This window comes from Phodopus roborovskii, unplaced genomic scaffold (genome assembly GCF_943737965.1).
Source record: "Phodopus roborovskii unplaced genomic scaffold, PHOROB, whole genome shotgun sequence".
NCBI classification, from domain to species: Eukaryota; Metazoa; Chordata; class Mammalia; order Rodentia; family Cricetidae; genus Phodopus; species Phodopus roborovskii.
The window spans coordinates 1055924-1082239 of NW_026126539.1; the positions used below are offsets into that span (position 1 = coordinate 1055924).

The following is a 26316-nucleotide window of genomic DNA, read 5'->3' on the forward strand; positions in this document are numbered from 1 at the left end:
TTACATTCTAAAGACTATATTTATCATCAATTCCCAGATGACATAATTTCTGTAAGTTGAAAACATGATTTTGTTCTCTTTTAGTGGTCACGGGAACCTATACATACTGACTAGGAATACCATGAAGTCAGGTCAACCATAAAAGTTGTGAATGTTTTCTTCATTAGTTTTTTTTGACAATGACAGCACATACTGAATCTCAAGAAATTTCCTGTAGATAAACTTCTCAGAAATGAATACATATGCACCATGTCTATGTTTAATGACAATTTTTCTCAAAACCAGTTTAGTGAGAAGTGTATCATGTTAGAGCTCTCCTTTGATAAGAGAATACATAGCTATTCTAATTACCAGAGGTGGCAGTTAATGATACACTGTCCTTTAAAAGACAGAAGTAATGACATACAGAAGTATAAATACCTATTCTGAGGAAACAATTGGATACATTCTTTTTTTTTTTTTTTTTTTTTTTTTTTTACCTTTTTTACTTCATTAAGCCCAATTACCTTCTCCTTCTTTGTGAAGAAATCTGTAGACTGGAAACCTAAAATGTTTGCCTGTAATTACAGATATTCTTATGTTCTGTTCAAATGCTTGTCTAACAAGGCAGAATAGGCTAGGGCATTTTCCTATTCTCAATATATCACTGACAGGACTCTGGGCTATCATGATTCTTTTATGCTTTTGTTTGTTCATCAAAAAATACTTGGCTGAACCATGTATTTAGGGATAAAATAATATGAGTAAACCCTTCAATGAGAAGTTGAGTCTGAGGAAGCACAAGTTGGACATGAGAAGCCATGTTTACAGTAATATAAGACATGATTAGAGAGAGGAAGGCTAGAGCTATAAATTAATTTAAAACTCTTCTAAAACTGGTGAGCTCATAAAACATGGAGGCATTTTAGGGATGAGGATAAAGGGCTTGAAATGTGACCATAGTAGATCAAAGAGAGAAAGAGATGATCCAAAGCCTGTGTGTCTAAATCAGAGAAAATACAGATACCTCCCCATTCACTAAATTCCAGGAAAAAAAAATCACAAGCTGAGACTTGTAGTCATAGAGATGAGCATGCTCAAAGAGACTTACTTGCTTGCTCACTCAAAGAGCAAGTTAATAAAAGCTGCTATGGTCTGGAGATGCTCTGATCAAGTAGAAGCCAGTGAAGCCTTCTTGATACACTTTTATTATAACTTCAATATTTTTGTTTAATAAATATTTATGGAACTCATGACAGTGTGACAACTCTTCTAGACAGGGGAAATTTGGAGACAATATGTTTGCTACATTGAACTCAAATGATGCAAGAATAAGAAAGACAAAAGTGAAAAAGGAAATAATAGGACATAATGTAAATTGAGGAAGAATTATGATGATAATAAAATGGTGATGTACTAATGAGTTAATGAATAGATGAACAATTTAGATTCTGTTCATTTAGGCCTTTAAAAAGATCTCTCTGGCTACAGTGTGTACACTGTGCTATAATGCAGGAGGGCCCTTTAGTCCTATATATGAAAGCAGATGGTGGACTTGATAAGAGCAAGTGGATCTATGATGGCCCACTCACCCACTCATCATAGACAAAATGTGAACTTTAACTCAACTAATACATATGGCCTTCATAGTTTCTCTATGTACTGGTGTTGAGATTCATATGGTACAAGGATAGTCATTGGCTTCACTTTGTTCTTTCTGGATACCAGAAAGAGACTAAACCCAGGAGGTTTGCCGAGTCTCGATATATGCATTTTACAAAACATAAAGGATTATTTTATTTTCAACTTGCTAAATTTGAGAAGAGAATATTTAGAGACTGAAAGTAGTTTGTGAAAACTCTGATTCCCTGCATATACAAAACTTTGAAAATCTTGTGTAAACCTCCAGGTGCTTTCTGATAATCTACCCACAGCCTCAGTCCCCTCCCTGGGCCAAGGTAAATCCTCTTGGGTCCTATATTCCACAAGTCCTGTTCTAGAGTTGTTTTTAGGCTCAGCTATGTCTTGTCCCTGGTCCCCAGGAATAGGTATGCAGTTCTTCATACACCATCCCCCTGTGGACAGCAAGTCTCTGTGCCAGCAGTTGTATGTTGTCTAATAGGAAGTTTTTGAGCCTGGTGCCCTTGGTGGATTCTACCTGTAAGCTTCCTAAGTGACACTTAAGATATGTCCCAGCATTAATAGCTAACTAAAGCATAGTTGTGACTTCTTGGTTACTTCTTGATCCACATTTTGTAGATTTTCTTCTGAGGAAGGAAAAGACAGAAAACTGAAAAGAGCTGAGTGTCACAAACAAAATGTCTTTATATGAAATTCCTGTTCTTTCTAGGTTACAACCAGGGTACCTGGATATCAGTTTATCTGACTGGAGAGCTTTCTTCTCTTTCCTGGATCTTGATGCCATTCATTAACAATGACATTAGAGTCTGAAAGACAGTAGTAAATGGCCTTGCTGTGTTCCTCTTTAGTGATTCTAATAAAGAACAGCCCCCCCAACCCCACCAGGATGGGGGAACTAGTTTATAACACCACTATCTGCTATTGTAAAACAGAAATTATTCTAGTCAAGCAAGAATCCTTTATTCTAGGATTAGTAAATATTAGTTTGGCTAATGTGTGGCTACTATATGAATTTTATTTTGTCTTTTAAAAGAGATTGTCCCTTTAAAACTGCTTTTGTTAATGTTAAGATTTATAATTAGTAGTTTTTTTCTTTTTTAACAAATGGATATGAGATGCTTTTATGTTCTTCGCCTCTGAAATGAGCCTTGATTTACTGTCTTTTCAAAGACACAATGGTTAAATAAACAAGAGCTCATTCTTGTCCCTGCCCTGAAGACTAAATCTCTAAATTACAAGAAAGGAAAGCTAATCTTCACTTTCAAAAATATCTTGGTTTCTCTAAATCCCGATACTTGGTATCATTTGGCATGTTACATGTTTCAAAATAACAAGAAGTTAAAGCCTTAGGTTAGAATCTTGCAGCAGTGAGATTGAGTTCTGACAACTAATGCAGGAATTTGGGAAGAAAGATACATGTTTCAATGAGAGCGGTTGTCAGGCTACACCTCATTCATCAAAACACTGCATTCTATGCAAGTGTGCCCTGAGCTAGCAATAGGAGCTTTCATCAGTTCAACAGGCCTAAAAGGTTGTGTTGTGATGTCATCTACCAAGACTCCTCATCATCAAGAACATTTGTAAAGAAGAACTGGACTGCAGAGTCAGCCACACAGTACACAGAAGGATTCTTGTTTTCTCTCCTCATTAGCAAAAGTGTATCTCATATAACAAAGAGAAAATTTCAGAAGACTGATATTAGAAAATTCAAATTATAGCCTTTATAGCCAGCAGTAATACCTTGCTGAAAGCAGATGGGTGTATATGCTTTGAAATATAATTACTTCAAAACACTCCATTCTTATACTTGGGACTAGGTGGTCCCACAGGTTATAAACCAGACATATACTTGTTTATTTACTTCATAGAGAAACAAGAACTCTGACTAGCTTTTAGTAGGAAGAGTGAAGCTGGCAATCACTTATAAGAAATTATCTTTCATTCCTACTAACTTTGTGATTATGTTATTAAATGCAAATTCAAAGCCCCCCCTCCAAAAAATAGTTTCTCCTATAGAAAAGCATGGATAGGTAGTAGTAACATTATAGTATATTCCTCAACAGAGATATATATGCAAAGTCAACCTGAGAAAAAAGTTTAGTAAAAGAAAAGAAGTAATTTTGTAATTACTTAACAAATGCTTTACAACTGTATTTTTATAAAGGCAAAATAAATGTATTAAAAATAACAATCTCCATAGACAAATGGCTATAATTAAACCATTCAAAATGGTATTTCATTACTATGCCTCAGCTCTAATTAAAGAAATCTGTACAAGACATTTCTTTTAGCACTTAGAAAATACTTCCATTTATTGTGTTTTTTCTGTTACCAAAAATTAATATTTTAAAAACCTTAATGTACCATGGTGAATAACAGAAGGCTCCCCAACAACTTATGACTTATTTCTTGCAGGCTTGCACAGCATATGTGGATTTTATGATTTCCGTGGCCAGACTGATTCGTCAGGAAGAAAGATTGCCGATTGATGAAAACCAGCTCTCGTTGGAAATGAATAAAGTTATGGAGTTGGAAAAAGAAATTGCCAATGTAAAACACATTATTTTTCTGGGATACTGAATAATGTCAAACACTTTTGGTTCCATTCCCTCCTCTCTATGCTATTTTAAAGATAAAACTGTAGCTCTTTAAGTCAGTGATAAAAATGCATAGGCCAGTAATGGATTATTGACTTCAGGAGAACCCTTGGAGCTTATAGAATCTCCTGAAATTCAAAAGACACACTAAATTTGACAAATAGCAAAGAATCTGCACTTCACCGCCTACCTATATAATAAACAGTTGCATCAAAATCTTACACTCAGAATGTGAAATCGCCTCATGACCCAGGAATACACATGCAAAACCATGGCATTTTTTCTAAACAATTTTACTTTATGTTATTTTGAAATACAAAGTGTCATCAGAGATCATCTCTGTCCTTCTGCTAAGAACTTGGATAGAGGGTAAATGATGCCACTGATTTCAGCCTCTGGGATTGCTGAGTTCAGGACAAACTGACCTTAGCAACAGAGCCAAGGGGATTTCTGAATTTCCCCTGCTTCCTGGCAAGCCCTTGGAGACTGGGCTAGCACTTTGTTCTCTGAGTCTTCAGATGGGCCATGCAGGCATGAGCAATTGAACTCTGTACCTAGGCAATATGCAGACGAGTGATTAAACCTGGCTTCTGTTCCTTAACACTGCAAGCAAAACCCTCTTCTCTTATGTCCCCATCTGCTCGCCATAGCCATCTGACCTCATCAGAATCTTGAAGCCTGAAGATAAAGAGAGTGATTTTAGACTTGCTAGGGCTACATGAACCCTACCTTGCTCAACAAGAGCAAGACTGCTTGGAGGAAAACCTTGGTGGAGGACAGTTTGATGGATCACTTGTGGTTCTCCAAGGAAAACTGAACTGCTAGAGAAGTTTCTTGTCCTTGGATTTTTATTACTCCTTTGTTCTCAGGCCATGGTCTGAGTAGAGCCAACAGCCTTGGCTCTACAGTTATTACTCTGTATTGTCACTTATATGCTTGTCGCTGTATTAGGCTTCCACTGCATTAGGCTCTGAGGTTGGCATAGGGTCATAACCATCTTTGTATCACTCATGTGTATCTAGCAGTGTACATGTTGCTTTGCATGAAGGAGATATAACTGTCCTCATCAATGAGGAGATAAGTTACCCAAAGGGGACATTGTCACCCAGTCCTCATTTTACACCTTCCTTTGTATGTCTTCCCACTATTAATTCCAAGAACTAACCTGGGAGTTCCTGCCATAACTTTATCTTTAGATTCAATGAACAAAATTAACTTTGATGCAATTAAATGTAGATCACTAATTAGTCACAAAAAAGGGTGATCACGAAAGTATAAAGGATGGCCGTACTTGTAACCTGTCTGTCATGGACTAAGAATTTTCTGCGCTGCCATAAATTGTTGTAAAACTTTTGCATTTCCTTGTCCCATGGCTTAATTTTAACTGGAATGCTGAATTCTAAGGTGAGGATAGAAGATAGTATTTGAGAGACAAATTAGAGATGACTATACCAAAAGAAAAAGTTATAATATGAAACAACTGCAGACTGAATTGACCATTATCCACAAATACTACTTAGTGGCTTTGGACAGTTAACAAAATGTAAAAAAAGATTTTTGAAGACTTTTAAGATTGATGTTATGAAATACTGTTAATTATTACTGAATGTACACAAAATGATGGTATATTTATCCAAAATCAAATTTTCTTATACTACCCTATATTTTATTTTCCAACATACATATTTTTCTAAAATAACAATCAAATATTAAATCCATAGGCTACAACTAAACCTGAAGACCGAAATGACCCAATGCTGCTTTATAACAAAATGACAATGGCAGAGCTACAAAATAACTTTTCTCTAGAGATCAATGGGAAGGTAAGTAGGAAGTTTTCAAGTTGTATGTGCCCTTTCCTGTACTATTTCCTGAGATCATAACATTACATTTTATTTACTGAAGTAAAGTAATGAATTTCAATGACAGTCACTCTTTGACTTCATGAGAAGCCTTGGGGCAGGGGGATTTTGAAATTGCTATTTCTGTTTTTAAGTAGAATAAGATTCAAAGGGAAAATTCCTTTTAAGAGAATTGTGCAGGATTTTAGACACTAAGCAGAACAGGCTTTGGAGAAGTCCATTTTTGAGAGTCCATTATATTGTCATTCCATGTGTGCTGTCAAGAAAGGAGACACAAAATGTCTCTTTAGTTCTTACCACAACATAATTTACTCATAGAACTCCCTGTGCTCTCATCCAAGCCATATATGAAGGTAATCAGAACAAAAATTATAGACAGAATCAGGTAGTAAGGAAACCTGTCTCAGTATCCACTCGTAAGCAGGACTTGCTTGCCAGTTAGATGGTCTCTAACACCCAACTTTGTGCCATTTTCTAATGTAGTAATTAGGCCACATGACTGGGACATGAAGCCACACTTAAAGAAATATGTCAGAACCCCCACAGTCAGAATTCACTTTGTACTATGTCTGTAATAGTGATTCTGGTTACTGCCTTAGTGAGTTCATCATTTCTTACATATGCTTCTTCATATAATGTATTAAGTAAATGTGTTTTGGAGGACTGGTCCAAAGTACCAAAGGAAAGAAAGTATGTTGTTTAGCATAGCACTTTCTGCACAGTAAGGGACCTCTGTGTACATATATAGGAATCTAAGATACTGAGATCTTAGACACTCAATTCCCATGTAAGGAATAATAGATAAGATTCTGTCTTCTAGAGCTCTCAACTTAGCTACTGAAGTTACAAACCTGTATAACTGTCTCTAGAACTAAGATGAATAGCACAAAGCATCTTCCTTTGTCTGACTCCATAGCATCTCAGCCATAGCCATGTTCTGTTCACAGCTGGGACTCTACTCAGGTGCACTGCTGTGTTTGAATGAATTTTTTATTAATATCCACTGTTAAAAGACAGTTTTTATATACTTGCACTGTCATAAACTAAAGAAGCTTTATTTTTAAAGCTATTCTTTGTTGTTGTTGTTCTTTTTAAAAAGCATTTCTTAGAGAAAAGATGACAATGAGCCTAATTTCTAATTGTGCGCTCAGTATGCATAACGGATTTGGTTTTGCTCTTAAATGGTTGGTTTAATTCTTCTATCTAAATAATCATATTGGAGAACTAATATTTATTCAAAAACTGAGGGAAACAATTGACCAAAAAAAAAATCTCAAACACAAACTGGCTATTATATAAAGCATTTTATGATGCAGCTGATACCCTTTAGTGTGTGACCTTCTAACCATAATTCTTGGAACCAAGAAGAGAAAGCAATAATTACTGAATGTTTTATGCCTGCTTTTTCCCCAGCCATTCAGTTGGTCAAATTTCACAAATGAAATCATGTCAACTGTGAATATTAATATTCAAAATGAGGAAGAAGTGGTTGTTTATGCTCCAGAATATTTAACCAAACTTAAGCCTATTCTTACCAAATACTCTCCCAGGTAGGTATATCAGAGCGCCTACATCCTCAACGTTTACATTTCATGTCAGTCTTCAGAAGCTTTGCAGCCTCATATTTTCTGTTGCTGGGTGGTGGGTTTTTTTTTTATACAGAGATCTTCAAAATTTAATGTCCTGGAGGTTCATAATGGATCTTGTAAGCAGCCTCAGCCGAAACTACAAGGAGTCCAGAAATGCTTTCCGCAAGGTGAAAACAAAATCTCTCTTTTCTTAAGACTTAAAGCATAAAGAAATACATGGTTATAAATGCTTACCATGTATACTGTTAGAATGTGCTAGTAATTCCCAAGATCAAAAATGCCCAGATTTGGTTATTTTGCACATGTGTAGGAAGAAGTCACTGTTCTGGGCTTTGCCATCCTATGCTGTCTGCTACAGTATCATGAGCTCATAGCCCTGTAAGGAGTTACTCTTAGTTGTATAGAAAAATACTGCATTGATTTGTTGTTGCCAGAGTGTTAAATCCATCTCAAAGGGACCTTTCTCAATTTATTTGAATTTCAGGAGTTCATAGCACATTGGGCATATATGCAGACAGACATATTTGTCATTACATTCCTGAGGGAGTACACCAACCTGAAGCAAGAACCTCAAAGATTTTTCTCAGGCTTTGTACATTAGCTACACAGTCATTCAGCCCAGGTATTAGGAAAGTGGACAGTACGAACTGAGGAAGGAAAACTCTAACATACTGGTTGTCATCCTGGCAAAAGAATAACTGCTTGAATGTTCTGATTTCTCCACTAAAAATAAATCAACAAATTTTAATACAGGGCTGACATGTGATTCAATTGCATCACTTTTTAAAAAACCAATAAACACTCAAAACAGTAAGCATGGTAGCTCATGCCTATAATCCCAGCATGTAAGAGGTGGAGGGAGTCAGAATGTCAGCATCATTCATGGTTGATTTGAGGCTAGTCTGGACTACATGAGCCTTTGTCTTAAATAAATAAATATAAATAAAGACTGCAAGAATGTTATTTCAGTAAATTACCAATCCCCTCACTGATACTAAAATTTATGTACCCACAGTTTTCCTAAAGTACCTGAACTTCAGTTAAAACATTAAAAGGAGAAATGTGTTTTGTGGTGTATAAGATTTCCTTCCTGTTCCTTTATTGAACATTTCTTCGCGCTTATGCTTGTATGGTGAGCACAATGTTGTATTTTCTCTCCCAAAGCTCTCCTGGAGGCTATTAACTTGTAACAGCTAAAAGTTCTACTGGGACATGCCTCTGAAAAGATACCTTGTTTGTACAAACCCATTTTTTTTTTTTAAAGTAAACAATCCAATCAGATTACATTTTATTGTAGCTTAGGGACAACTGCTCTGTGATGAAAAACAATGAGTACTGCAGGAACTTAAGGCAGACATAAAGACTAGTCTTGCAGAGTGCATGCTCTTCAGTTCATCCCTGACTCCTTGGTCAGACACCATTTTCTTTTCTCTTTTATAGGCCCTTTATGGCACTACATCAGAAACAGCAACGTGGAGACGGTGCGCTAACTATGTCAATGGGAATATGGAGAATGCTGTGGGAAGACTTTATGTGGAAGCAGCATTTGCTGGAGAGAGCAAACATGTGGTAATCTTTTAACACAGTACATCGGCATCCAAGTAGCAGTACCCTGGCAGTTCGTTTGTCTCATTAGCAGTCACAGTTGTTCACAACTTTGCTCAATTTTTATTAATTAGGCAATGAATCTGTGTATCATAGGATACCATTGTTCTCAACAGATTTCGCCTCATACCCCTCAATATCTGGTTAAGTCTCTGCCTTCTTGTTTAATTGAAAGTGCTTATCAGTTTCCTGGAAGCAGTGATTTTAGTGTTCACAGTCACATATTAGACTTACAAGGTCTTCTCTTGCCCAGTTGACCATTGCCTTAAATACCAACAAAGTAAACTACAGTTTACTTGAAGTATGAGAAACATATCCTATTTTCTAATGGCTACTAAAATTAAGACAATGGAGCTCAATGGCACAGTAAAACAATGTACTGAAATGCTACTTCTTGCTTAATTGACTCACTAGTGATAGTGCCAGCTAATATTCTATTCTTCTAAAAGGGTCACAAGAACCAGAGCATTCTGATAGTGATATTAGCTTTATGTATTTAAAAGGACCTATTTAATTGGGAAATTTTGGTAATAGCAGTATTGCTTTAACATAATAATCCTGTATGATCATTTACATCTATTTGTTTGGGGCCACAGTTCATCTATAAATTTACATGTGTTAGCATCCTATTGCATCCTATTGCATCATGTAACTCTGTCTTAAAAACTGTAATGAAGAATGAACTCAGGGGCTGTATTTCTATATTAGACTATTGATAAGCTAATATTTTTTCTGCTTTGAGGTCGAAGATTTGATTGCACAAATCCGGGAAGTTTTTATTCAGACTTTAGATGACCTCACCTGGATGGATGCTGAAACAAAAAAGAAAGCTGAAGAGAAGGTAAAGACCAGTAAGCTCCATCAAAGAAAGTTTATTCATTTGAAAAGATTAACTTTAAAAACATTTAGGAAAAAAAAATTCATCAAAATTTGCATGAAAGCTATAAGCCTAGGACTGGAAAAAATAGCTCAATTGGTAAATGCCTACCTTGTAAGCATGAGAACTTGAGTTCAGTTCCTAAAACCAATGTTAAAAAAAAAGTAGGTGTGGTGGCACACATTGGGGGTTCCTGTGCAGGAAAGGCAGCCTGTTCTGTGAACTCCAGGAGAATCCAAGACTGTCTCAGAGAGGTGTCTGGGAGCAGTAAGCAATGAGATAATAAGCATAAATACATTTAAACAATACCATAAAACTAATAATAAACAGTGAACAAATATGAGTAAATAACAAAGAAACCCACTTCCCACTCATGCAGCTAATGTCATTCATTTAACGTGAGAAGAGCTGCACTGACTTTGGGGAACATAAAGACTGAAGGAACCAATATTCAGGAGCATATTAGCACAAAGCTTGTAGAGCCCTTATCTGTTTTCTCAGCTGAATCAATGGAGTGGAAAGATAATTATATCCTGCAAGATTGGGAGCACTAAATGTTATTCCTCCAATAAAATTGAAAAGTCTGGAGAGAAAAAATAATTCATGAAAACACATTATATGTGGAGCAATGGCCTTTGTCAGTTTCCATGGGAAAGCTGCAGCCAGGAAGGACAGACAGGGCATGAGGCCCTAAAGTCCAAGCCTCTTCTTGTTTTATTTTTTTAAACTAAGGTAAAGAGCCATTGCAAAGAACATGAGCTGAGTGTTGTCAGGCGTTCCTTTGGTAATGGTACACCAGGCTATTTAATTGCTGCTTGTGGATATGTGATGTTTGTATTTGAAGGTTTTGGTTATGGAGATGATTGTATTTCACTTTCAATGCTGTAATTGTCACAGGCCCTAGCTATCAAAGAAAGGATTGGCTACCCCGATGACATCATATCCAATGATAACAAACTGAATAATGAGTACCTTGAGGTAAGTCTCAGCAGTGATGTTGGGGCTGGTGGCAATGTCCCTATAGCTCAGGAATGCAGGCATTGTGTAATACAGCCTAAAACCACAGAGAACTCTAATAACCAAGTTATGTTTAATTTAACTTTTCTTGTCATTGTACTGCACTGAATTTGGTTTCTATATATTTCAGTAGTGCTGAGAAAAACCTTGCAGCCTTTAGAGTATCGGTTCTCAACCTTTGGGCGATGGAGGGTGACACCTTTGGCAAAACTCTGTTTCCAAAAATATTTGTGTTACAATTCATAACAGTAGCAAACTTACAGTTATGGAGTAGCAATGAAAAAATTTATGGTGGGAGGTCACCACAACATGAGAAACTGTATTAAAGGGTCACAGAATTAGGAAGGTTGAGAACCACTGGCTTAGAGCATCAGAAGTAGACATCTAAGTAATGAGTGACAGGCTGCCCACAGGCCCTTACAATTGCTTACATGGGCTACAAAAGTCAAAATCCTTCTACTTTATAATCATTGTTCCTGTGGGTATCACACAGATTGCCAACTCTACTAAAACCAAATGTAACTGAGAACCATTTTGTTAACTCTCCCTGCTACAGAGGTTACACTGGTTAAAGTCACTTGGTACCTGTGATTAGACTTGGCTAAGATACTCAGTGTTGTTCTTTATCATCACTATAACATGACACCCTGGTCCCAGCAGGTGACACACCCCAGGTCTGAGATGACAGTGATGGCTGATCCACCAAGTATTAGTGGGACATGTAGGTTTACACCCCAAACTCCTTCTTTTCCATTAACAGAAAAAACTTAGTAGTCTTTTTTGTTCCCTATAAGAGTGGATTGCCTCGGCCCCAAATTCCAGTTCTGTTGACCTTTTAAATCTTAGCAAATGACCAGAAACATCTCCACCTCACATTCTTTAACTTTAAAAGGCTGATCTCAGCTGTTTGGTTACAAGATTATCAGAAAGATCAAATAAGTATAATATCTATTTAAATAGAACAGTACCAAGCACAGTAGGTGCTAAATTAAGAGGGTGTGATTGTTCACAGTTATGGTATGGGGACTGATAACAATATTGTGAGGTTGGCCTGACCTTTGTTTCATGAGTGGCTATAAAAGAATACACTGAATTTATGATTCAGCTAGAACAGGATTACCTAAAATACATAGCAAGGCTAATTGGGAATAAAGCGTCCTTTGGGAAATTCTTAATGCTGTGTCTTAACTATATTAACTTGTTTCCTAGCAAGACTGTGATGATGGTGGCATTAATAATTCTCCCCCTAATCTTTTACCTAATGCAGTTGAATTACAAGGAAGATGAATACTTTGAGAACATAATTCAAAATTTGAAATTCAGCCAAAGCAAGCAACTGAAGAAGCTCCGAGAAAAGGTGGACAAAGACGAGTGCGTATATCTACTTTCTAGTTGTTCAATCTGGGGCAGACCTTCTCTCTGCTGGCTCTGATTTCTTGACAGTTGCAATACCTCCTTCCCTCAGGAAGTACTGAGAACATCTAATGGGACTGTATTAACAACATGGGCCAGGAACTTCAAACCAAAGCCTCACTATGGCACCCTCACACTTATCTTCATCCCTTGATTGAGTGGCTTCTTACACTGTCACCATCTCTAACATTTTCGTGGACAAGGTTCTCAGACACACCTTACCTTAGTGTAACTTAGCTCTTTAAGCCCATGACTGGGCTTTATTCTATATCCAGAATATTCTTCCGTTATTAGTGCCTACTGGCCAAGCATCCCGTTAGCCCACTTCCTTCTCTGATTGCTTCATGTGACACTTTCTTTAACCCTGCAGAGCTACACAGGAGATGCCAGGAATCATTTTAGGCAAGAGACTTTGGCTACTACTAATCTCTTCATGCTTGTCTCATCAGTACTTCATGGTGACTATTGCTTTTGACCTTTGTTTTTCAACTCGATAGGCAATACCCTGAGATTAACGAGCACGTGTACTGAGTACTCAGACCCACAGAGTTCCTTCAAATGACCTTCTTCCAAGACTTTTAGCACTGTAGAACTGAAGCTGTAATTAGCACTTAGCACCTAGCACCAAGCTTGGTTTCAAGTAAAAGTAGTGATTTACTGAGCAACTGAAAACTAAATGATCCACCTTGATTTAAATATTGATTTAGCATTGTGCTTCATTCATTTTTTTTTCTGTAACTACTATTCTAGAAAAATGATTAGTCCATTTGTCGTTGGGTCCTGGGAAAACAAGTGACAAATAACAGCAGAAGGTAGATGGTACATACAACAGAAGTGGTGTGATTCAGTAATCTGCACCACAGGAAGTAAAAGTCCAAAAACATTTTAAAGGAAGCTTAGTTCACAGCCTATTTGCTTAGGTAGTCCTAATTGAGTCATTCCCAAGAATTCTGATACGACTACAATGCAGCTCCAAGGTCTCCTACACCTGGTTCCAGCTTTCTCTCTCTCTCCCCACCCTTTACCTCCACCCTGAATGCAAAGATCCACATGTCTGCTGCACACCTGCACACTAGAATCACACAGGCAACAACAACAACAAAAATACTGATGCCCCAGCGCATTTTGCATTTGCATTTGATCTGAGGCTTGGAGCCCAAGTCTTGGACATCCCCTATCATCCAAGTACAAGAATCCTTCCTAAGCACCCTCCATGTATGAGCCTCTGAATTAGTCTCTGTTTTTGTCATCATTTTGGGATGATACCTTTTATTTTCCAAAATTTATTTTTCTGTTTTAAAATCACCAGAAATACTCTGGCTATTATTTCATTAAATAGTTACAACTGAATCCTATGATGTGTATTGTAATAAAAGTTCCCTTTATTTCATTTGGGTTTCTACCTATGAAAGTTTCTGACTGATGTGGCACCTTTTTACTAGGGGAAAAGTTGTTGTCTCTTTACTTGTATAATGTATATCCCCAGGTTCAAGTCCTCCCTGATCTTCAGAAAGACAAATCTATAGCTTCTACTTGCTCATGTAGCCTGAAGTCACATGTCATACTCAGATCCTCATTCATTCCCAACAACTAGTAGGAGGAATATATATTCACATGTGTACTGAAAGGACAGGAGAGAGACTATGGACTATTATTAGGTCATATTACAAAGTACATTAGAGAAATGCTGATGCATTAAAATTCCAAGAAACTAACTAATCTAGATGAGTTTGATTAACTAACTAGTAACTCCTAGATAACAGCACTCCATGTGCTCAGTGGGCACTTACATTTACTTCCTGATGTCTACCACCCTTATTCCATCTGAGTATTTGAATCTGGCCCATGGTCTGTAGAACTCCACAGTTAATGCTGTGGTTAGCTAGTTAATGCTAGCTGGTTAGCAAGCATTTCTATGTGACTATATCATTAAACACACAAGTACAACATTTCCACTTAGGCAAAAATTAATCTGTTTTCTAGGAGCTTCCATTTTGTTCCCACCCAGATAAAAACCAGGGCCTCATCTCAATCACACTGCACATACCCATTGTATCTATAGTGCTGTATCTAAAGAAAAGGACTGCATTCACCTGCTCCTGGTTAAATATAATAATGTATAAACAGCTCCTTACCACATATTTCTCATTTGTTTTTTTTTGTTTTGTTTTGTTTTAACTTTTATTGCCAGTTATCTCATGTTTTCACCTCATCCTCACACAGCTATCCCCCAGGGTTTTGATGATACAGCTTGAGTCATGTTCTGTCTGGTCAAATAGTTTTCCTGTGGTTCCTGTTGCTTACCTCAACCTTTGAAAGTTCCCATAGCTCTCCAGAATTCCTTAATAATCCCCTAAACTACCACCTCAGTCCAAAACTCCTGTGGTATTCAGTGCTTCCAAACCACTCCCCTACCTTTCCCTCAATACCTCTGAACTTGCGGCATCTTCTTTTGTTTGTTTTGTCTTTTGAGACAGGGCTTCTGTATGTAGTCCTGGAGCTTGCTATGTGGACCAGGTTGTCCTCAAACTTACTGAGATCTTCTTACCTGTGCCTCCTAAATGCTGGGATTAATGGTGTGCATCATTACACTCAGCTTGTAGCATCTTTTCTTCCCTGGTTTGTCTAACAGATTCCTTTGTATGGCTTGATTGAAGAGTTGCCTCTTTATTCATTGTACCTCCTTGGCAGCTTTTTGTTCACCTATACAGAACTGTCAAAGCACCAGTACAATTTGATGTTGCCCAAGAAATTAATTTGTGTAGAAAGAAATCACTTACTTTTTTATGTCAAAAAAAAAAAAACAAATATTGATTAATAGAATGTGGACCCTTCATATATGGTGATAGCATGTGCAAATGGAATAGCCAATTTGTAACATTGTTGATAATAGCTACATCTCCACATTTTGCCCCCACAGCTGGTGAAGATATACACCACTGTGGCTGTTTTCTGTTAAAACATTTTTTTTAAAACTTAATCTCAAGGAGTGTGCTTGTGATATGTCCAAGTTAATCATTTTGCTAAAGGTCCTGCCCTTGCCCTTATGAAAAGTTCACACCTGCAAAGAACAGGAATTTTAATAATTTTAAAAGTTCATATGGTTTCTGGATGACTATGTATAATTTTTTTTTCTGTGAGCGTGATGTCTCCTGAGGGTTTGGTGCAATTGCAGAGGAATTTCAAACATGTCCAGTTCAGAGAAAAATAGTACTGAACTGGGAGTATAAGTATTGGCAAGATTATTTGGTAACACATCTAAAATCATATACTTCTACTAGTACGAATATTCACTAAGAGTTAATAGGACAAAAATAAGCCCCTAGGTCTTTGTGTTCGTGAACAACAAAGCAGTAATGCTTCCTTTAAAGGTTTTTAGACTTGTCACTGATTTTAAAAAATGTTTTAACAGATCAGTAAATCATTCTCTGATAATAACAGCTAGAAGTTGGATCAATGAGTAGAACAGAGTAGTGGCTAAAAACAAAGCAGCAGTTCTGACTCATTGGATAGCTTCCTTACTTCATGCTTGCTGGTTTTTCTGTTTGGAATAATTGGACAATGGCAAACTGCAATCAGTAGAAACCTAGAGACCACAATAGAGGATCAAAATGTCCCATATTTCCTCAGAAGAAGAACTCTGGTACTTTTACCATGAATCTCTTGGGAGGCTCAGATGGGGTACCACTCTAGTTGCTCTGGCTGGGTCAGTCCTTGGTAGGACACTGTGGAGCAGCCATTAATAGGCCTGCTCAAATAATTGGCAAGTGCCAGTTGCATTCCCAACAGTGTGCTAAGTCCTAGTGGTTCAAGTTAAAAATAAAACATGGACCGATGAAGCTACATTCTAATCAGCACAGACACACTGCTTTTATGGAAAGTCAGGTAAGTACAAATGGTTACATAGGATAGAAGATGTTTGGGTTCTTTATTAGGAGTCCTCAGGATTACCTAATATCAGGAAGGGTAGATTCTCCCAATTCATTATCAGGAAGGTCATGGTCCTCAGACAGATTCAGCCACCAACTGTACCTTAGTTAGGGTCACTATCAAAAGCCATGTTAAGACAATGTCTTTAGTTTCCTGCATTTTTTTTTTTTTTTGTCGTTGTTTTGTTTAGGCCTTAACATACTATGTCTGTGGAATAAGGAAAAAGTGTGAGCTATAGAACTGGAATGAGGTGGTAGGAGTGCTGGGAGGCTGTGGGAACTAGGCAGACTGAAATTAGGACATCTTTACTTACTTATTAGCTCTGAAATCTTAGCCTCTGAGCTTTGTTTTGTTGTTGTTGTTGTTGTTGTTTTGATGGTGGTGTTTTTTTTTTTAATTTTGTTATTATTGTTGTTTTCTTGTTTTTGTTAGTTTTTCTTTTTTTTCCTTTGTTTTTTATTTAAATCAAAAACAATATTATTTTTACATACCATTCCCAGTTCCCTCTCCCTCCTGTCCTCCCAAGACTGCCCATCCCAGCTCCATCCACTCCCCAGGGAGAGTGAGGCATTCCATGGGGGATCATCAAAGTCTGTCACACCATGCAAGGCAGGGCATAGGCCCTCCCCCCATGTATCTAGGCAGAGAGAGTAGCCCTCCACAGGAAATGGACTCCCACAGTCCATGGACTAGGAATAAATTTTGTTAATGCCATCTACTTTTGCCTTAAAAAGAAGGGGATGAAGTAGGAGAGAAAGAGAAAAGGTCTTCTTTTTATTGACAGTAAAATGGCATTAATCACTGTATTGACATTTGTGTACCATGTGGATCAGTCCATGATGAGGTTTGATAGGAAGGAAAGCAGTCCAGCTTTCCTTTTACCTTAAATATATTTTCCCCAGTTCCATTACTTAGTATCTACATGTGTTAGGACAGAGTTTAGGAAATATGTAGTGACTCAGTTCCCCTACCTGCATATTGGAGGTGCCATCAATACTGCCAGGATGATCTAGAAGGTCAGTAAGAGCATGTGGCAAGATTTGAGGAAAGAAAATAAGGAGTGTCAAAGAGTATAATGATCTTGAGATTTCAAGAGAAATCTCCTTTCACCCAGGAATACCTGAAGAAGGCATACTCAAAAATCTATTTATTGTACTGCTTATTTCTAAGGAGTTGCTTTCAGAATAGATGCTGAGCATTGAACACTTCTGAAGAGAAAGGCATTAATTGTCTTCTTTGTTTAAAGCTTTAGATTCTGTGCCTGAAAAACAGGTTTCTTCTAAGTGCTTTTTGCAGTCCACTAAGTTCACTTTATCTTAAAGGCTGTTGAAGTTGGATGTCCACATCTGCTTTTCTTACCTGCTGTAAAGTCTGTGCCCCTTCATTTCCTCACCACCTAGCTTCCTCAAAGAGATGGAAGGGAAAGACTGGTTCCTCTGTATATTTTAGCTAGACATCCTCTTTCAGATGACAGGTTGCTGATTCTAAACAAATTGAGACTACCTGGCAGTACTACATTTCAGAAATTAAAATTAAATTACAGTAATTATATAAAAATAAAGTTCTTCCTCCATTCCCACTCTGCATTCCCACACACAGCCCATGCTCACACATACATAGGTCACTGAGGCAGGAAGAGAACAGGATACTAGGGGCTGGCCTGCACACTTGGAAGGTATCTTTAGGTAGCACAAAATAGCCATTATTTTAGAACAGTAGCAATTCCATTTGTTTCTAATTTTACCTTTATTCTTTATGTGCATTTTCTTTATGTGCTACCATCATGATCAGCATTGTCTGAGTTTTGCAAATAAAAGTGTCTCCATTTTTATAGATTAATTGAAATCAAATGAACTTAGAATTTTTATTACATCACTATCAAATTTTTAAAACATTTCATTTGCCTCATTAATGTATCTTTTCCACTGGTATTTGGGGTATTTCACAACTGACTACAAGTATCAGACACTGAATCTGTCTCTGTTATCACTACCCTACTTAAGATGTAACAATTGATAAAATTATAGTACTTCAAGTTCTGATTGTGACCTGGGACAAAATGCTCTGGGCTTTTGAATTTGTATACTTCTCCAGAGTGGACTAAAGACAGTCATTAAAATTTTGGTGTGTGTGGGGCAAAGCACTACACACTAATGCTCGGTAAACCCCATCACCATAATTCTAATTTTATTGGAGTGTTCCTTGGTTATAAATAGCCACATATGTACTAGAAGATATAATTCACGGTAGACATTTTAATATGTAATCTCTCCCTGTTCAAGAGTTACAAACATTAATCAAAATGCAATCTCAAACTCCATAAAGTAATGTTTCAGAAGGGTGTAAAGGGTCTACATAAAAGGGTTAGCATTTATTTTTACAAAAGCAGTAAGCAAGCCTAAGCAGGCAATATTGTATAAGGTCTGTCTTTGTATGTCTGTAGCTTCTAGTCATGTGTCTGAAGAGTGTTTTCTGAAGCATTTGCGTAGTGCATCTGCTTTTTTCTCTTCAGCATAACATTTCATTTTAAAATAATTATTATTGACCCCCCCTTTTTTTTACTTCACTATTAGGACTTTTTGTTTAATTTAGAACCAAATAATGTGTAAGGATTATTTGTAATTATCCAAAAAAATGCACAGCTGTTGCCACCAACTCAGAATTTGCAATTAAGATATTAACTCTAGAGCCACTGAGACAAGGAAAAATTCATAAATCATTTTGGTGAAAATTTTAATAAGTGTAAACTCTTGTAACATTTGCTATGAAAGTGTTGAGAATATACCAGGGATGCTTTTCAAATCATGAAACAGTGTTTTTGTAGAATTGTCTGAGCATATCATCCATTCTGACCATTTCACTAGCTCCAAAGAACTTCACTTGAGCCTGAATCATGATACCTGTGTGAACCTATGCAAGTGCAATCTAAATGCATCACTTTTCCTTGTAACCACTTTTGGTTATACAAACAGCTTATTTGTGGGTCACATAAATGAGACCCACTTGTTCCATGTAGTTCTGTTTTCTGGGTTTTAATCTAACATTCTGGATTTACAAATACTTGCCTTTCTCATGAGTCACTACAAATTGTGTTGTAAGCAAGTGGCATTTAATTAAAACAAATAAGATGTATTCTGGTAATCATCAATTTGCAGGAAATGTTCAAATATTCATGACTCAGCTGTGATGAAGCCAGGGAGATTGATACGTGAGCCCATCTTTCTTAAAGTGTTTCCTGTGTTAAAATAACGGCAGTAACAAACTAACAGGAAAACACAGGGTAGCTATTCTTTACCACTTCTAGATTCATTATTTTCCTGAAGAGTTAATAAAAACAGAATGAGATTGTTGTAAAGTCATGCACCCTTTTATGTGAAGTTTTAATCATGTTATTGAATATAGCAGAACTTTTCAGATGGTTGGTACATATGGTCTCTGCCAGTTATTTTTAAGAAACTAAAATAGTGCCCGTACTTGACATCCCACAGTAGTTACTGACATTATGAATAGTATTGTGACTTTGTACTGCTTACCTGGTACAGCAGAGACTAGAAAGAGCTCTGATAGGTATTGAGTTGTTCTACTCTTGTGATTTTGTAATAATTGTCACACTGGCTATTGCCCTGAAGTGGAATACCTAGTGAAGATTTAAAATAATACTCCATGGTTGTCTTAAGTGTGTGTGGATATGCTAACATTAAGAAGTCATCTGAGATCAAGCAGTGTCCATTTTCAATGAACACATATGTTAGCTTATTAAAATTGGAATATTTATGTTGTCCATACAAACTTAGTATATGCTAATTGACAGGCATCTTTTATAGTGTCTAAGTAGGAAGAGATGAGAGCAATAGCTCCTGCCATTCAGCCCTCGAATTATCATGAGACCAGTGTTTTGTTTTCTTTTAACTTACTTATACACTCTTGTATAACAGTTATTTATGAATTGTTCTTCTTTCCTAAAACTACACTTGTGTATTTTATAAACTCTAGATTCTGTGCAGAGCCTAGGTCATGATATGGACTAACAGACAGACCACTCTACTTAAAAACCACCTGGATTTTACTTTACAATCATGCGAAGATATGCCTTTCCTCAATTAGCTATAATGTTGAATTTTTATAAATATCTTTCAAAATATTTATTTCATTTTTAATCATGTATGTGTGTATGTGATATATAAACATGGGTACAGGGCCCTCAGAGGCCAGAAGTACCAGATCCCCTGGAACTGGAGTTACAGGCACCTGAGAATTGTCAGATGTGCTTGCTGATAGTTGAGCCTTGATCCTCTGATAGAGCTATTCCTACTCTTAACCACTGCACCATCTGTCCTGGGGCTGCATTTTAAGTACAAGATTTAAGGAGCAATAATTTGCAGTTCATTGTTCCAAGCTAAGTTATCTGAGCTCCAAAAGAGGCTCATTATGAAATTGAAATTGTTAAATCTACTTGAATCTGGTTTTACTAGCCTCTGTTTCATACATTGTCAACTGTTCCAGAATTGTTGGAACCTTTTAATATGAAAGCACAAAGTTAAGCTCATTTCGATATAATTTTAACCTACTGTAGTTCGGATGCCTCCACAAAAATGAAATAACAGATTGTAGACCTAGATATATGTGGAATTTTCAATAGTAGAAATATTTTCCAATGAGCCTCAGTTCTAACATGCTAATGTCAGTTTGTTGATCATATTTCACACAGAGAATTAACATTTATTTTTGTGGTGAGCAGATTGAATGAGATAATGAAGTAGTTTTTTGTAACAACTTCTTATGTTTCCCATAGGTGGATAAGTGGAGCAGCTGTAGTCAATGCATTTTACTCTTCAGGCAGAAATCAGATCGGTAAGATATATTACTAATTAATTCTTCAGTGTTTCTCCACCTTTTTCATCCTACAGTTTTCTGTATGGCCAGTTTTTAATATCCCTCTGAAAGTGACAGTGATATTGAATTATTGGTTCACTTCTTGAAGTATTCATGTATTCATGTACCTCTTTTCACTATAATAGGAAAATTAAAATTAGTCCAGATCACAGTATGTAATTGCTTCTTCCATAGCATCCAATCTGTAACATAAATGATTTATCTTATTCCAATATGCTCTTTGTTTTTATTATTTTTTATTTTGTTACTTTTTTATTTTACATGTCGATCCCAGTTCCCTCTCCCCCCCTCCCTCACTTGCTCCCTCTTACTCTCTCTGCTCCCTCACATGCACCCAGACCACCCTCTCCTCCCATTCCCCCACCCCTATTCCACATGTAGGGCTATGCCATCCAGGTGGGGTCATGTAAATCTGTCAAGTCATTTGAAGTAGGGACTAGGACTTCTCTCCTGTCTCTAGGTCAAGGAAGCGTCCCTCCATGGGGGATGTGTCCGCAAGGTCTTTTGTGCACCAGGAATACATCCTGGTTCCACTGTCTGAGGTCCCTTAGACTGCTCAGGCCTTCTAGCTGAGACCCATATTCAGGGGGTGTGAGTCAATCCCATGCTGGATTCCCAGCTATCAGTCTGGGGGCCCATTAGCTCCTCCTTGTTCAGGTCAGCTCTCTCTATGTGTTTCTGCAACCTAGTCTTGTCCTCTCCCTCTGCATCTGGATTCCAAATCAACTCAGTGTCCAGTTATGGGTGTCTGCCTCTGCCTCCAACAGGCACTAGATGAGGGATCCATGATGGTGGATCTTTGAAAGTTTCTTTTTAAAATTATATGAACTCTTGGAGTTACGGAGCATTAGCCCTTTAAAGTTATTGAAAGTTCGAGGAGCCAACTCTTTGTAGACCCAGTTCTCTTGGTAATTCAGTAAGCAGTCTGGCTTTATTGGAGACTCTCCTATTTTTTGTCTTCTTTCTTGCAAAGTTAGCAAGGAAATCAGAAAGTTGGAAAAACCTCAGTCCCCTAGTCACTTTCAGTTGTCTGCTTGACAGAGACTAAAATCATCTGAGAGGAAAGCCTCACTCAAATTTATCCTGGAGATAAGTCTTTAGGGAGTTTGTCTTGCTTGTTAATTGATGTAAGTGGGCCAATGTAATACAGACAGTGAGCAAACCATCAAACAGCATTCCTCCTGACTTCACTTAGTGATAGACTGTAATCAGGAAGTGTAGGTCAGATAAATCTGTTCTTGCTTCAATTGGATTAGACTTTACCATATAAAAGTATGTTACCCAATTTGATTGTAATGGAGGCCAAGAAAAGAAAAAGTAGAGTGTTTAGAAAGGACTGCGAATATGTATGGCCTAGGGATGGCATCTATGATGTAAAATTCTGTAAATGCATATTCAGCCATGTGAAGAGGAAAAAAGGATATTCTGAACTACACTAGGACATTTGAGACTTAATCACTTTGCCTATAAAACAGTTTATATACTGAGATGGGTAATACAATGGGGGTGACAGTTTTACAAGTATTATGTTTTAGAATTTCCAAGATTCATCAGATTGTGTGTGTGGTAAGTAGTTTGTAGTGTGTGTGTGTTTGTGTGTGTGTGTGTGTGTGTGTGTGTGTGTGTGTGTGTGTCCATTGTACTATAGTCTTGGGAACACTTTAAAATTCATCAATCAAGATGGTTGCATCTTTCTCTTTAAATTACAGTTGAATACACAATACACTATGAATAACTTTGGCTTCTTCCTAAAGTTTAATAAATAACTCCTAAATTGAAAAAATGTTTCCCAACTATTTTACTCAAAAAGGAAAAATAACTTTTGTTGCACTAAAAGTAATGTCAAAAACTATGATTAAAATTAACACATGTGTGATAATATCAGGATTAAATGAATAACCTCACAAGACAAAGATATATTTTTTCTCTTCCTGGGTAAACCTGGGCATTTTTTGGAATCATAAAAACAGACCCATTTTTTCCCAAGGGTTTTTACCATGTTGATAGTCACCACACAGACACTGACAGAAGTGTACTAAAGCAGTAGGGCAGGTTTTTCCATGGGGACTCAGTCTAGGCCTTTATATTAATATGTAGACAGAATTTTAAAAATGATAATCTCAGCATCAATTTAAACTATTCTTTTTATTTCTCTTACTCTGTCTTAAGCCTCACCTTTTGGAAATGTGTTACTGATTTGAAATAGGAATTACTAAAGCTTTTCAAGATATTTATCATTACTTAAAAAAAACAAACCCTGTCTTGTAATTTTGAAGTTTAAGTACACCTGTCCCCATGTTTTTAAACCTAAGAAGAGATATAGTAAGACATTATCTACATTTTTGTTTAGTATTTTTATAGATTCAGTTTTTGAAGTAAAACTTTATCTGTAATTTACTTTGGTAGATGGCATAAAAGTAGGTTACATAAGAAATCTGGAATCTTTAAATAGCATGTAGATAATAACTTGTGTGTCTAAGCAAAACAATCAATTAGCTCAAAAAATAGATATGGAAAAAAAGATTAGTTTGTCAAACCATAAAGCAATAGATAACTATATTATTCATGTCTTTATTGACATTGTAAAAGAATTCAACTAATTGAATTGTAGAAACCTAATGTAGCCTTGATATCTTGATATTAAAATTTTTAAAGTAAAAAAAAAAAATCAATTAGCTCAAAGCCTAGCCTAATGTTTTCTGAAAAGAAAAGATTACTTCAAATCAGACAAAATTTGTTTGATGATCAATTCCCAAGGACCTTTATGATCAATCATGGTGAAATGCATTTCTAAAATCAGTCCCAAATTTCTTCAGAATGCCTTTATCTCTAGAGGTTCTTCCCCTATGACTCTTGAAAGGGAAATTGAACCTAGGACCTTACACATGATAACCATACACTCTCCCACAGAGCAGCATTCCCAGCCCCCTCTCCAAAACCTCTTTTTAATGTTCATAGTTCTGTCAGTATGAGATCTAGTTAATTGTACATTGAAACCCTACTAGGAGAATTTCTTTTCAACATGAAGTGAGGCAACTAGACATTTATTTCTACCTTAGGGCAATATAGCTTCATTTCAGCAAAGTCTAGAAAAGACCTTAGACACTGTCAGGTCTGGACTGACCCTCAGATTTTACTTGAATGAAAACTTGAGCTGTGTTTGAAATAACTTAAAGTTGAAAAGATCAGGAGTCAGTTACTAGAGTGGGGGTAAGCATGCTGGTAAGAAGAAAGAAAAAGTAATGATCTTTTTGTTTTGTGGTCCAGAGACTTAATGACCTAGCCAGCTTGTGGTACTCATGAAATAACCTGTCAGTGACTAGCAACACTGAGATGTTTACTAGTCAAGCAGCGAATTTATTGGAGAAAATCCTCCTATACAAATTTGAGCTGACCAAGTTAAAGGAGCTCATAATCAGCCCCGCTGAACTTGAAGACGAGCATTAGTATGAGCTATAAAAAAAATCATATCTCATATTTGAGGAATGGCATTGAAGGCTGTAATTAATTCACCTGTATCTCTATGGTTAATGTTTAGCCTTAATACCACGTTTTGTAAGAACATTTTATATAATGGGTGGATTTTAATCAAAGTACATAGTGTGGGAGATAATACTCAGTTTAAGTTAATAAAGTACTGTGTATAATTTTTATAACTTAGAGCTAAAAAATACTCTCTTGGCACTGTTTAGCTCAGGCAGATGCATGTGAGCTATGACTTTCACCAAAATCCTCCCAGGACAAAGGTCTATTTTTATTATTTTGTCATTTGAAAATGGTGACAATGGCAACTTTCCAACATATTGAAAGATCTGAAGAACAAAATTGCCTAGGTGTTTTAAAATCACCTCTGTAAATATCTAATACTTGTCCCTGAAGCTCATGAAAGGTTAGGTCATATTTACCCTGTTTAAAAGAAAACAAAATGCTACTTTGTGTTAATGAGACCTTAAATTTCTCTTCTTTTTTAATTACTGAATGTCAGAGCCTTTCACTTATATTCTTGACATCCTGTAAAGTAAAGGCTCAGAGTTTTCCATGTAATATGTGATCATACTATATTCAATTCTTTATCAATTCCAGAACATAGTCTGCAGTTACCTAGTGGGTGCTAGAAGTTTAAAACTTGAAAGGTAAAATTACTGAATTATAAGAATGTGACTTCATTTCTAAGGTCAGGAGTTAACTTCCTTTAGACAGATTGGCCCAAAACAATAGTCCCTTTGCATTAAATAGAGGCAATATATACCAAGAAAAACTGACTGAGACATATTAGTATATATTCTACAGACAGAGTATATAGCAGGTAGATTATTGTAGGAAGACAATGCAAAGGACTAGACAAATGGTGACATTGGGGACCAAGAAATCAGGAAAGTATGATTCATGCAGGTCAGGAGGAGGATGCTGTCTGGCCACACAACAATGATGACCTCCCAAAGCTTATTAGCAGGAGAGGAATAGTGACCATTATTGCACTTTAATCTAGCTACAGAATAGATTAGAGGATAGATTAGATTAGGGTAGATTACAGGTGGGGCAGGAAGTGAGAACATTTCTTAGGAAATTAGTCACTCTAGATAAGAGGAACAAGGGTGAGGTAAGGTGTACTGTCCAACTTCCCCATAGAAAGAATGTGCTTTTGGGAGAACAGTGTACCACTACTATATATGCTGTGCAAACTTCATAAAGGAAAAGAGGCACCTGAGATCAATAGAAGAGGTTCACTCGGTAGTTGTACTCTGTTGACACTATCTTTTCTGCTATGTGCCAATAGGAAAGAAAAAAAAAATAGCAGGCAAGAGACTGGTATCTGGGAAAAGGGAAGTGTTTGATGTTTGATAAGCTCAAGTGTTTTTGAGACTTAACTAGAAAAAGTTTTCAACTTAACAGAAATGTTGTAACAGTCATCA

At 36.7% G+C, this 26316-nt stretch overlaps 1 protein-coding gene across 2 annotated transcripts in view; it reads left to right on the forward strand.

The window, feature by feature from the left end:
- The window catches only part of Mme (membrane metalloendopeptidase), an 82117-nt gene that overhangs the window by 38443 nt on the left and 17358 nt on the right, over positions 1-26316 (forward strand). For both annotated transcript variants that reach the window (XM_051198662.1, XM_051198661.1), the window contains exons 9-17: positions 4036-4170; positions 5939-6040; positions 7493-7629; positions 7742-7835; positions 9109-9237; positions 10016-10114; positions 11048-11128; positions 12435-12538; positions 21303-21361. In XM_051198662.1, coding sequence (XP_051054619.1) covers positions 4036-4170; positions 5939-6040; positions 7493-7629; positions 7742-7835; positions 9109-9237; positions 10016-10114; positions 11048-11128; positions 12435-12538; positions 21303-21361 — 940 coding nt within the window. The remainder of the gene's footprint in view (positions 1-4035; positions 4171-5938; positions 6041-7492; positions 7630-7741; positions 7836-9108; positions 9238-10015; positions 10115-11047; positions 11129-12434; positions 12539-21302; positions 21362-26316) is intronic.